This window comes from Rana temporaria, chromosome 5 (genome assembly GCF_905171775.1).
Source record: "Rana temporaria chromosome 5, aRanTem1.1, whole genome shotgun sequence".
NCBI classification, from domain to species: Eukaryota; Metazoa; Chordata; class Amphibia; order Anura; family Ranidae; genus Rana; species Rana temporaria.
The window spans coordinates 255,926,866-255,941,484 of record NC_053493.1 but is presented as its reverse complement, the minus strand read 5'-3'; the positions used below and the strand labels follow the sequence as shown (position 1 = coordinate 255,941,484).

The following is a 14,619-nucleotide window of genomic DNA, read 5'->3' as shown; positions in this document are numbered from 1 at the left end:
TCTGGGGAGTTGATCAGGATATATATTTTTTTTTTTATACACAAGATGTTCGGTTATAGCAATTAATCTTACTGCTATAAGAAAATATTTTTACTGAATGACAGTGTGCAGACACTATTTTGTTGCAATTATCTGCGATTGATCACAGCTAAATCACATGGTACTAATGGGCTGTGATTGGCCCTGTTTGCACTGTGACCAATCACATCTAGCAACACAATTGTATTCAATGAATGGCATGAAAAAAAAAAGCCATTCATGGTTTACAACGGTCACGTGGTCTGCTGTCATTGGTCAAAGCGATCACATGAAACTCGCAGCGGGCCAGTATAGTGATTGATCATCCACTGTGTCCAGAGGATGCAGTGGAAAACAGATTGTGCTGGAGTGCAGCCCCGAGTGACCACAAAGAGCACGTTCTCAGGACGACGTCATATGACGTCGTCCAAGTTCAATAGGGTTCCCGCCAGCTTGTCATTTTACAATGACACAGGTGGGAAGCATTTAAAGGTAGCCTCTACCTATGCATTTAACATCTCTTCTCAAATTGCATTTCCCTGGAATGGGACAGTATCAGACGGATATTCTTGCTAACAGCAATGTTATTTTTGTATATAAAGCAAAGGAAGTTGAACATTCTTACCTCGGAGACACAGAAATGTGAGGAAATCCTCAGTCTTGGGCTTGCGCTTAGAGAGGTCGGACATCTGAGTAACTGGAGGGGGTAGCAATGGCTCCACAATTTTAATGGGGGTTGTGCTCGGACTGTTTGGCTGGGATTGGGCAAATTTTCTTTGTGCTTGCAGCCTTGGCCTGTAAAAAATAAATAAAAGAGAACCATAAATTTGGTAAGATAAATGACCTTAGTCATATTTAAGGACGCATTGAAGGAAATGGTGTGCACCAGGCAGAGCACCATTAAAGCAGAGTTTTACCCATCATTTTCTGATACAATGAATATCCTTTAACAAAAAAAAACATACATTCCACATAATAATTATGCTACCAAAATGAGTGTGTGCTGTAAATTGCCTCTAACATTGCCTCTCTTTCTTCTCACTGAAGGCCGCCATTTTGTTGAAGCCCAGAGCAGTCAGTTCCTTATTGAAAATGCTCCCTCTCTCCTTGGTTTAAAAAAAAACTATATGTGTCTTTCTGTATTCAAAATATAGACATTTCCAGCCTTGATAATGTGTCTTGGCATAGCTAGAGAAGAAGGCTGACAGAAGCTTCATGCCTCGTACACACAACCATTTTTCTCGGCAGGGAAAAAAAAAAAAAAAAGTTTTTACCGACGCGATTCCTCTCCAGCCTGACTTGCATACACACGTTCATGCAAAAAAACTTCGACCAAAGCACGGTGACGGACGACTGGACTATAAAGGGGAAGTTCCTTTCAAATGGCACCACCCTTTGGGCTTCTTTTGAACTGCATACTTGACTCTGAGCATGCGCGTTTTTCCCCCCTCGGAAAAGCATACACACAACCGGAAACACGACGAGAAAAAAAGAGCAGTTTTTTGCGGGCAGTTTTTTTCGTCAAGAAAACTGCTAGGGATCATACACACGACCAATATTAAAACTGGCAGTTTTCTCGTTGTGAAAACCGGTCGTGTGTACAAGGCATTAGGCCTCCTGCAGAGAAGAATCGTGCTCAGGATAGGAACATTTTGACCACTGGCAGCAGGAAACCACGAAACATAGCAAATACGCAGTTTGCGCTTTTACAGTGTTTTGTGTTTTCCCGCAGACGCAGTAAGGGTAGGCTAATGTACATGTAGCCCAAGTCCCTTATGCAACTGACAACAGAAGTTATGTGATCACTTATGAAAGAAAAAAAAGAGATTATATATATATATATATATATATATATATATATATATATATATATATATATATATATATATATATATATATATATATATATATATATATATATATATATATATATATATATATACACTCTTATATACACAGTTTCTCACAATGGTGCGTATACCACTCACATTATTGTAAATATTTAATTATATATTTTCATGTGACAACACTAAAGATTTACAGTGCAAATTTGCTGTCCCCTCAAAATAACTCAACACACAGTTATTACTGTCTAAACCGCTGGCAACGAAAGCGAGTACACCCCTAAGTGAAAATGTCCAAATTGGGCCCAAGGTGGCAATTTTTTGTGTGGCCACCATTATTTTCCAGCACTGCCTTAATCCTTATGAGCATGGAGTTAACCAGAGCTTCACAGGTTGCCACTGGAGTCCTCTTCAACTCCTCCAGGATGACATCACAGAGCTGGTGGATATTAGTGACCTTGCGCTCCTCTACCTTCAAAGTGATGATGCCCCACAGATGCTCAATAGGGTTTAGGTCTGGAGACATGCTTGGCCAGTCCATCACCTTTACCCCCAGCTTCTTTAGCAAGGTAGTAGTCATCATGGAGGTGTGTTTGGGGTCGTTATGTTGGAATACTGCCCTGTGGTCCAGTTTCCGAAGTGAGGGGATCATGTTCTGCTTCAATATGTCACAGTACATGTTGACATTCATGGTTCTCTCAATGAACTGTAGCTCTCCAGTGCCGGCAGCACTCATGCAGCCCCAGACCTTGACACGCCCACCACTATGCTTGACTGTAAGCAATACACACTTGTCTTTGTACCTGGTTGCCGCCACACATGCTTGACACCATCTGAACCAAATAAGTTTATCGTGGTCTCATTAGACCACAGGACATGGTTCCAGTAATCCATGTCCTTAGTCTGCTTGTCTTCAGCAAACTGTTTGCAGGCTTTTTTGTGCATTATCTTTATGAGAGGCTGGGACGACAGCCATGCAGAGCAATTTGATGCAGTGTGCAGCGTATGGTCTGAGCACTGACAGGCTGACCCACCCACCCCTTCCACCTCTGCAGCAATGCTGGCAGTACTCAAATGTTTATTTCCCAAAAACAACCTTTGGATATGACGCCAAGCACCTGCACTCAACTTCTTTAGTCGACCGTGGCGAGGCTTGTTCTGAGTGGAACATATCCTGTTAAACTGCGGCATGGTCTTGGCCATTGTGCTGCAGCTTAGTTTGAGGGTCTTGGCAATCCTCTTATAGCCTAGGTCATCTTTATGTAGAGCAACAATTCAAAAACATTTTAGATCTTCAGAGAGTTCTAAACACACCTGCTCCCCATTCACACCTAAAAACCATGCAACACTAATGAGTCACATGACAACGAAGAGGGAAATAGGCTAATTGGGCCCAATTTGGACATTTTCACTTAGGGGTGTACTCACTTTCGTTGCCAGCAGTTTAGACATTAATGGCTGTGTGTCGTGTTATTTTGAGGGACAGCAAATTTACACTGTTATACACGCTGTACACTTGCTACATTGCAGAAAAGTGTCAGTTCTTTGGTGTTGTCACATGAAAAGATATAATACAAAAATGTAAGAGGTGTACTCACTTTTGAGAGATACTGTGTGTGTGTGTGTGTGTGTATATATACACACACACACACACACACACACACACACACAGTAATTATTTTTATAAACTTTGACTTGATAAACAAGCAATGTCTTTATATACAAGTAGCGTTATGTCACAACTTAGTATAAAAGAGAATAGCGGTGCCTCGAAGTGTAGCAATATGGTTACATTTAATGAAGGTACAACATTTAGCAACTCACATAGTTATGATTAAAACAGGCACATCTAAGTATGCAGGCATCCAGGGTAAAGCTGTCCACATAGATGTCCTCCGCACCACCATCAACATCATCCCTTACACGCTGCGCTACACGAGCGCTTCAAGCCTAGCTTTCAGATGGCTCTACTGCAAGATAGTCTTCCCAGTCACAATTGCAGAATGACAGTGGACAGCAGTACAGAGAATGTTCTATGTGGACAGCTTTAACCTGGATGCCTATATACTTAGATGTGTCTCTTTTAATCATCAACCATGTGAGTTGCTAAATATTGTACTTTTATTAAATGTAACCATATTGCTACACTTAGAGGTACCTCTCCCTTTTATACTCTGTAGCTCCTGCTGGATTTTTCTTCTATTCCACTTGTGGAGGTTGCCATTTGTGGATGGACATTTTATGGTTACACAACCTATCACATTACTATAATATTTTTATATGGACTTATCAATAAATGGTTGTGGAATGAATCATCTGCATTTCCATGATGTTGTATGGGGAATTTTGCTTTGATACACAAGTGCTTTGGATTACAAGTATATTTCCCGAATGAATAATGCGCGCATTCCAAGGTCATATATATATATATATATAGATAGATAGATAGATATACACAAATGTTTTTCTTGCATCTATTTTAAAATGCATGGGTTGTTTTACAAGGTAAGGGCTCACAAAATTTACATATACTAAAAAAGTAATGTAATTTTGGAAACCCCAATTTACATTGTGGTTATTAGGCTATTTTCAGACTTGGCTGGTTTAAAGCTAGATTTGAGGAGTTTTCATCAAGATACATACTGCAAGCTAAAACCTAGAGGCTTTTATGATCTTTAAGAAACTGACAGAATTTGCCAGCAAATGCTATTGGCTCCGAGAGTTGTGTCCTTACATTAAACAGACTTTTAACTTATCCCGATGACAACATGAAGTGTACAAAAAACAGACCTTGCATTTTGGAGCACCTGGTCTAAAAAAAAACTACTACATTACTAAGAAGCAGGGGGAAAAGCAAACAGATGAGATCACATGACAAAGGTAAATAATAAAATGTTTATATGGGAACGCTGGTAAACAGTTCAGAAAATAAAAAATGTATATATATATATATATATATATATATATATATATATATATATATATACGCTTGCTAGATAATTTTACGAGTGATGTAATCCTGCTGTATACTATGTTATTGTTTTCACTTGAAATTTGCTTAATAGGCAACAGGCTGGTGGGTGCATCGCATTGTCATCTGTGCAGATCCCATACAACGGATATCGGATCAGTCCTGGACTAGCATTGAAATCCGACCTTTTAAAAGATTTGTACTTTCAATAAATAAATCGTGAAGAGATTTCTAAACTAATGTATACTACTGCAAAAGTCTTAGGCAGGAGTGAAAAATTGCTGTACATTAGGAATGCTTTCAGAAATAGAAGTATTAATATTTTATTTCTATCAATTAACAAAATGGAAAGTAAATGAACAGAAGAGAAATCCAAATCAATATTTGGTGTGACCACCCCCTTTGCTTTCCAAACAGCATAAATTCTTCTAGGTACACTTGCACACAGTTTTTAAAGGAACTCAGCAGGTAGGTTGTTCTAAACATCTTTGAGAAGTACCCACAGGTCTTCTGTGGATTTAGATAGCCTCAGATCCTTCTGTATCTTTATGTAATCCCAGACAGACTCAATGTTGAGATCAGGGCTCTGTGGGAACCAAACCATGACCTTCCAGGACTCCTTGCTCTTCTTTATGCTGGAGATAGTTCCTGATGACATTGGCTGTATGTTTGGGTTCGGTGTCCTGCTGCAGAATAAGCTTGGGGCCGGCCACACGCCATCCTGATGGAATAGCATAATGGATAAGTATCTGCCTATATTTCTTAGCATTAATGACATCATTGATCCTAACCAAATCAACTCCATTTGCAGAAATGCAGCCCCAAAATTGCAAGGAATCCCCCTCCCCCACCATGCTTGACTGTTGCCTGCAGACGTTCATTGTTTTATCGCTCTCCATGCCTTTATTCTGCAGCAGGACAACAACCTCAAACATGCAGCCAATGTCATTAAAAACTATCTTTGGTGTAAAGAACAAGAGCATTCTTGGAAGTGATTGTTTGGCTTCCAAAGAGCCCTGATCTCATCATCATCAAGCCTGTCTGGGATTACATATGGAGGCAGAAGCATTCTTAAGTTACAGCATTTTTCACACCTCTAAGACTTTTGCACAGAACTGTATATGGAAATTTTGGAAAATCCCTTTGCCAAAGAAAGTGCACCAAAACCATTCGTGGATCAGTGTAAAGCCACCCTAAAAGTGCACAAAAAAACAATCGTGGATCAGTGTAAAGCCACCCTAATGAATCACTCCCTTCAATTTGGTGTGCTAGGTAAAATCCTAGATGGCCTCTCCTTACGGCCACATGTCCAATCAATGTCCAAACTGTGCCACCTTCACCTCTACATTTCCAAAATTCACCCCTTCTTAGCAAAGGGAATCAAAAAGCTTCTAATTCACTCCCTTGGTATCTCCCACCATTACTATTGCAATTCTCTCCTTGTTAGTCAACCTCTACACAGGCTACCAGTCTATCTTAAATGCTCCTGCCAGACTCATTCACCTATCCAATCACTCAGTGTGCACCAAACCTTCCTCTCAATTCCTCCACTAGCTTCTCCTTACTCAATGCATAAAATGTATAATGCAGTGCCTTGCGAAAGTATTCGGCCCCCTTGAACTTTGCGACCTTTTGCCACATTTCAGGCTTCAAACATAAAGATATAAAACTGTAATTTGTTTTTGAAGAATCAACAAGTGGGCCACAATCATGAAGTGGAACGAAATTTATTGGATATTTCAAACTTTAACAAATAAAAAAATGAAAAATTGGGCGTGCAAAATTATTCAGCCCCTTTACTTTCAGTGCAGCAAACTCTCTTCAGAAGTTCAGTGAGGATCTCTGAATGATCCAATGTTGACCTAAATGACTAATGATGATAAATAGAATCCACCTGTGTGTAATCAAGTCTCCGTATAAATGCACCTGCACTGTGATAGTCTCAGAGGTCCGTTTAAAGCGCAGAGAGCATCATGAAGAACAAGGAACACACCAGGCAGGTCCGAGATACTGTTGTAGAGAAGTTTAAAGCCGGATTTGGATACAAAAAGATTTCCCAAGCTTTAAACATCCCAAGGAGCACTGTGCAAGCGATAATATTGAAATGGAAGGAGTATCAGACCACTGCAAATCTACGAAGACCTGGCCATCCCTCTAAACTTTCAGCTCATACAAGGAGAAGACTGATCAGAGATGCAGCCAAGAGGCCCATGATCACTGGATGAACTGCAGAGATCTACAGCTGAGTTGGGAGACTCTGTCCATAGGACAACAATCAGTCGTATACTGCACAAATCTGGCCTTTATGCAAGAGTGGCAAGAAGAAAGCCATTTCTTAAAGATATCCATAAAAAAGTGTTGTTTAAAGTTTGCCACAAGCCACCTGGGAGACACACCAAACATGTGGAAGAAGGTGCTCTGGTCAGATGAAACCAAAATCGAACTTTTTGGCAACAATGCAAAACTTTATGTTTGGCGTAAAAGCAACACATTTTATCACCTTGAACACACCATCCCCACTGTCAAACATGGTGGGGGCAGCATCATGGTTTGGGCCTGCTTTTCCTCAGCAGGGACAGGGAAGATGGTTAAAATTGATGGGAAGATAGATGGAGCCAAATACAGGACCATTCTGGAAGAAAACCTGATGGAGTCTGCAAAAGACCTGAGACTGGGACGGAGATTTGTCTTCCAACAAGACAATGATCCAAAACATAAAGCAAAATCTACAACGGAATGGTTCACAAATAAACATATCCAGGTGTTAGAATGGCCAAGTCAAAGTCCAGACCTGAATCCAATCGAGAACCTGTGGAAAGAACTGAAAACTGCTGTTCACAAACGCTCTTCATCCAACCTCACTGAGCTTTTCTATATGTGCAAAACTGATAGAGACATACCCCAAGCAACTTACAGCTGTAATTGCAGCAAAAGGTGGCGCTACAAAGTATTAACTTAAGGGGGCTGAATAATTTTGCACGCCCAATTTTTCAGTTTTTTATTTGTTAAAAAAGTTTGAAATATCCAATAAATTTCGTTCCACTTCATGTCCCACTTGTTGATTCTTCAAAAAAAAATTACAGTTTTATATCTATGTTTGAAGCCTGAAATGTGGCAAAAGGTCGCAAAGTTCAAGGGGGCCGAATACTTTCGCAAGGCACTGTACTTACAATAGCATAACAAGCCATCCAAACTCTGCCCACAGCTTATCACTCAATAAGAGGACAGTATGCGACCGGTCTAAACTATGTGGCATGTTCACCAATGCCAGGAGTCTGGCGGACATGAAGGGTGAACTAGAGATACTATTGAACAAGGAGGATTTAGATTTTGTGGGAATTTCAGAGACCTGGTTCAACAGCTCTCATGAATGGCTGGCAAACTTTCAAGGGCATTCCCTTTATCGCAGGGATAGAGAGGGTAAAAAAGGGGAAGGGGTATGCCTATATATCAAGAATAATGCACATGTGAATGTGAGAGGTGACATCAATAAGGGAGCTAGGGAGGAGGTGGAATCCTTATGGGTAGAGCTCCAAAGGGATGAAGCCAAGGGGAAAATAATATGGGGAGTATGCTTTAGGCCCCCTAACCTGAGGGAGGAGGGGGAGAAGGACCTCCTATCACAATATAGAGTAGCAGCAAGGATGGGAAGTATTATCATAATGGGGGATTTTAATTATCCAGACAGACTGGGTAGAGGGAACCACACATTCGTCTAAGGCTCACAGGTTCCTAAATGTCTTGCAGGACAATTTCATGGGTCAGATGGTAGACGCACCAACAAGAAACAAGATCTACTGATTCCCAACAATACAGACCTAATCACGGATGTGGAAATACGGGGCAATTTAGGAAACAGCGACCGCAGGTTAATTAGCTTCAGTATAAATCACACAAATAAAAAACACAAGGGGAACACAGACACACTGAATTTCAAAAGAGCCAACTTCCCTACGAACCTTGCAAGGGGATATAATTGGGATAACATTTTAGAAATAAAGAACACAGAGGAGAGATGTGCTAGCTTTAAGAGCATGTTAAATAAGGGAATTAGCCAGGGCATCCCATTGAAAAATACATTTAAAAAAGAGTGAACAAAAGTCCTGGATGGCTATGTAAAAATGCATATAAAAACAAAGGAGAAGGCCTTCAAAAAGTACAAGGCTGAGGGATCATCGCCGGCATTCAGAATTTACAAAGAATAAAACAAAATATGTAAGGGTGGCTAAGATAGAACACGAAAGACACAGAGGAGAGCAAAAAAAATCCCAAGAAATTCTTTAAGTACAGTATATAAACAGTAAACAAGGGAGGACAGACCATATTGGCCCCATAAAGAATGGAGGAAGGACATCTGGTTACAAAGGATGGGGAGATGGCAAAGGTATTGAATTTATTTTTCTCAGTTTTCACAAGGGAATTGTGGGGCTTCAGTAACCAAAACTGCAGTGTTTGTCCTCATGACAAATCACAGCGCCCTCATGGCTAACAGAGGACAGAATTAGAAATAGACTTGGGAAACTTAACATTAATAAATCACCGGGAACAGGCTTACACCCGAGGGTCCTTAGGGAACTCAGTCAAATAATTGCCAGACCAATTTTTACTGACGGTCTACTGACTGGAATGGTACCAGCGTATTGGAGAAAAGCCAATGTAGCACCAATATTTAAAAAGGGCCAAAATACATCCCTGGGAATTACAGAGCAGTTAGCCTAACATCAATAGTATGCAAGCTCTTGGAGGAGATAAGGGACTATATACAGGATTTTTGTAACAAAAACTATCATTAGCAGTAATCAGCATGGATTCACGAAAAATCGTTCTTGCCAAAACTATTAATCTTCTATAAGGAAATGAGCTGCCATCTATATAAAGGAAGGCCCGTAGACGTGGTGTATCTGGATTTTTCAAGAGTATTTGACACAGTTACCCATAAATGTTTACTGTACAAAGTAAGGTCTGTTGGCATTGGCCATAGGGTGAGTACATGCATTTAAAACTGGCTACAAGGACGAGTTCAGAGGGTGGTGATAAATGGGGAATACTCGGAATGGTCCGGGTAGTAGGGGGCCCCAGGGTTCTGTGCTAGTACCAATCCTTTTTAATTTGTTCATAAACGACCTGGAGGATGGGGTAAACAGCTCAATCTCCATTTGTGGATGACACCAAGCTAGGCAGGGATATACCTTCTCTGCAGGATGTGGAAACCTTGCAAGAAGGTCTGAACAAATTAATAGGGTGGGCAACTATGTTTAAGGTCATTGTCCTGCTGGAAGATAAACCTCCGTCTCAGTCGCAAGGTTTTCTTTTAAGATTGCCCTGTATTTGGCTCCATCCACCCTCCTATCAACTCTACAGAAAAGCATCCCACAACATGATGCTGTCACCACCATGTTTCATGGTGGGGATGGTGTGTTCAGGGTGATGTGCAGTGTTAGTTTTCCTCCACACATCGCATTTTGCTTTTAGGCCAAAAGGTAACATTTTGATCTCATCTGACCAGAGCACCATCTTTCACATGTTTGCTGTGTCCCCCACATGGCTTCCCACAAACTGCAAGCAGGACATCATATTGCTTTCTTTTAACAATGGCTTTCTTCTTGCCACTCTTTTATAAAGGCCAAATTTGTGGAGTGCTCGAATAATAGTTGTCCCGTGAACAGAGTCTCCCACCTAAACTGTGGATCTCTGCAGCTCCTCCAGAGTTATTATGGGCCTCTTGGCTGCTTCGCTGATTAATGCTCTCCTTGCCTGGCCTGTCAGTTTAAGTGGATGGCCAATTTTTTTGTAGGTTTGCAGTTGTGACATACTTTATCCATTTCAGATATGCATTTGTAAAAAATAAATTAAAACCCATTTATAATTTTCCTTCCACTTCATAATTATGTGCTAGTTTGTGTTGGTCCATCACATAAAATCCCAATAAAAGACATTCACGTTTTGGTTGTAACATGACAAAATTTGGAAAATTTCAAGGCACTGTAGTATAGTCTCACCAAGAATGCGACAGGCAACTTTTATTTTCTTTCATTTTAGAATAGAGATAGGACTCGATGCAACTTGAAGTAAAGGAATTACAAATAAGCAAGACCATATGCAGGACCCAGCTTGCATTTCAGCCAACTTCGTATAAAAAACAGTTGAGCACATGCTGAAAAAGGAAGGCAGTAAGGACAGTCCAACAGATGTGTGCGAGGACAGGCTTGTTTTGAGAACATATTTCCTCCACATGCATAGTGTACACAAAACAAGATCTTTATTCCTCACAAACTCACCTCTTACTGCCCAAAAACTTGTGTTTTAATCACACATTTAAGAAAATGTAAACACGCATGAAATGAACATGCTTTATTTAGATGATAATGGATAGATTACAATAAAATATTGAATTTTCAGGCATCATTTAAAGCATATTGACCATTCACCTTGCAGAATACAGACCTAGGAATTTTCTGCAAACTCAACATTTGTTACATTTGGCAGACTGTGAAGGCAGATAACACTGCATTATCCTCAAATAGGTATGGTCCCCAAACAGACTACAGTCAATTAATAAATATTAGCTTTGACCATCCATTTAGGTTTATTCTAATTTAAAAGGCTGTCTTCTGAGACAGCATCTGAATACAGATTTTCATTATGGCATAAATAGCATTGTTTCAACTGAGATGGCATTGAAATATCAGTCTACAAAGCATTTAAAAAAAACACTCCATTTACACTTAAAGGGTAAGCCTTTTTCTGTGATGGCCAACATTTGATCCTGACTGCAGATACCATTGGAGGCATGATTATGTTATTAAATGAAGAAGAAAACAATGACCTAAAAAAAAACTAAATAAAACTGGGTCTGAAGCCCAGATTTTTTGAGTTTGTGATAATATTTGCAAATGTTTGACTCTTTTTTTGGATCAGCAAACGATAAGCTAGGGCATCATTTACTGTGAAAAAAGCATTAAAGTGGATGTAAACCATGTACCCAGTCTTGCCACACAGAGTTAATCCAGCTCTGAGCAATCCACTTTTATTGTTCAGTGAAAATTAACAGACTTCCAGATAAAAACCTGTCTAAATAAAAAGTCCTTTCCGTTCCCTTGCTTCGAGTGACATACATTACCTCACAAAGAACTGTGGATCACCCCCCATATTATGATAAACATCCAGGAATGTGCATGTGTCCATGCTAGTGAACGAGATATGTAAAAACCCTGTCACTCGAAGCAAGGGAACGGAAAGGACTTTTTATTTAGACAGGTTTTTATCTGGAAGTCTGTTAATTTTCACTGAACAATAAAAGTGGATTGCTCAGAGCTGGATTAACTATGTGTGGCAAGACTGGGCACAGATGATAGGAAATCTTATTCTCTACATTGTGACATCCACTTTAATACAATTTTTGGTAAAGTGAACCTTCAACAAGCTGTGGACACTGAACTGGGCTTGCTACACATACCCGGAAAAACTTCATAGAAGTACACAGGGCATGCAATACATCCTGTAATTCTACCTTACTACTGCCTATTTCCTGGTACTTGCCAGCAATTCCCAGCTGTCAAAACGACAGATGAGAGTTGCTGTGTAAATACAGCAACTGTAATAGCCGCAACTGTAATAGCCGCAACTGTCAAAAACAAATGGTCAAACACAGTATCTAAATCAGGGGCCTCAAACTGGTGGGCCTCCATCTGTTGCGAAACTACAAGTCCCATGAGCATTGCAAGGCTGAGTTATAAGCATGACTCCCACAGGCAGAGGCATGATGGGACTTGTAGTTCCGCAACAGCTGGAGGGCCACCAGTTTCAGACCCCTGGTCTAAATAGAGAGATACAAAGTGAAATGTTTAGGTTTGTACCAATTCTGTTTAATTCATCTGCAGATCAAAGGTTTGAACTTTCTCAATTCATAAAAAAGGTCAGTTAAATCTACTTGACAAATAAATCCAAAAAGTTTTTTTCACTTGTCCCTGTTTATTCCCTTATTAACTTTTGGTTCATCAGCGCTTGTTAACGTCTTCTTCCCCTTTTTCCCTTCACTATAAAGATTTTACCTCACTTACAGTCCAACTAACAATGATGTGATGTGAACTCTACATTGGGGCCTAAAGCAGAAAATAAACCCTTCCTTCCCCACAGTATCCAATTTTTTTTGTCTAGACTGCAGGGGTGTCAAACTGGCGGCCCTCCAGCTGTTCCGAAACTACAAGTCCCATCATGTCTCTGCCTGTGAGAGTCATGCTTGTAACTGTTAGCCTTGCAATGCCTCATGGGACTTGTAGTTTTGCAACAGCTGGAGGGCCGCCAGTTTGACACCCCTGGCTCTAGAGTTACACTGGGGTTAAGTGTATTTTTAGTGTTTCCTAGTATTTTGTTAACTGAAAACTTCAAGTACAACTATAATAAGATACAAGTCAGGAAATACTAATATCACTTCAAAGCAGTAACCTAGAGTAGTGGCTTAGTGTGGGTTGTCAGTGCACGAAGCAAGGCAATTAATTAACGACCCCTAACCTGCACACTTTAAGCACTCCCAGAGTCCCTTCCCTTCCTACAATAGTACTGACCAGCCTGATTCCTACACTGATCACTACACTAACCTACCTGACCACTAAAGTAACCTACCCGCTTCCTATACTGACCACTACACTACCTGATTCTTACACTGTCCACTACACTGACCACCACATCACACTGTCCATTAAACTTACCACTATACTGAACTGTCCACTGCACTACACTAACCACTACACTGACCAATACACTACACATTACACTGACCACTACACTATACTGACCATTACACTGCAGTATTCCTATACTGACCAATACTGAATAACTGCTTGTCTAATTTCTCCTTCTCTGGCTGGCTCCTCCCTCTCCCAATACCGTATCCACAACCCCCGGGGACCAGCAATACGACCTGACTCACGACAGAGTCTCACCTGCAGCTTGTGTTTTCCATCAGCCTGGAAAAGGTGAAGACAGCACACATCAGTGTGGAGGCGGAACTCCAGGGGTAACCGCAATCGCAGATAGGCCAGCCCTGCCGCGATCGCGGATGGGCTAGCGCCGCCGTGGCTGCTGCACATGACCAGATTCGCCAAACCACAGGGCGCCAGGCGCAAGGACACAGGAAGTAAATATTAGGGGAACAGAGCAGACACAGTGACACACTGTCTGGCGCAGGATTTCGCTCCCTAAATGTTGCACCCAGGGCCACAGCCCCCTCCGCACCCCCCACACTATTCCACTGACCTAGAGTTCCCGAACAATCTTCAGATACAGTATCTGCAGGGACCTTAAAACTGGGAATACTCGATTATCAACTATTATGAAAATCTCAACTTCCTCAAGCTGAAGTTCGCATGACCTTTTGTGCGTTTCACTATTTGACTATAAACTGTGTTAGATTGCCTGAATTATCAAAATTCATCCATAGGAATTAGGAGGAGGTTCTAAATCAAGTCGTTTCAGAATACAGTATATGCTGTTATTTATTTATTTTTGCTACAAAGCCACACAACACAATGCATCCAAGGAGTTCTCTATAGGTGGAAAAGAGTTGAATCCATCTTCTACTTATTTTATTCACATTCATGTAACTGGGGTCTGTATGCAGACGGCCGCTATTTTGTTTAGCTTTGAACTACATATGGTTTGTCACAATGTTACATAAGCTTTCAATCAAAACTACAAGTAGCCATTTTAACACACATTAACAGGCTAGGTCCACATTTGTTGTAATTGCTTCCAAGTAATGCCATGCAACTATTGGTAAAATGTATG

General features: G+C 40.7%; 1 protein-coding gene across 2 annotated transcripts in view; it reads right to left on the bottom strand.

Annotated features, from left to right (window-relative positions):
- The window catches only part of JARID2 (jumonji and AT-rich interaction domain containing 2), a 272,215-nt gene that overhangs the window by 132,872 nt on the left and 124,724 nt on the right, over positions 1-14,619 (bottom strand). For both annotated transcript variants that reach the window (XM_040353752.1, XM_040353751.1), the window contains exon 4: positions 644-813. In XM_040353752.1, coding sequence (XP_040209686.1) covers positions 644-813 — 170 coding nt within the window. The remainder of the gene's footprint in view (positions 1-643; positions 814-14,619) is intronic.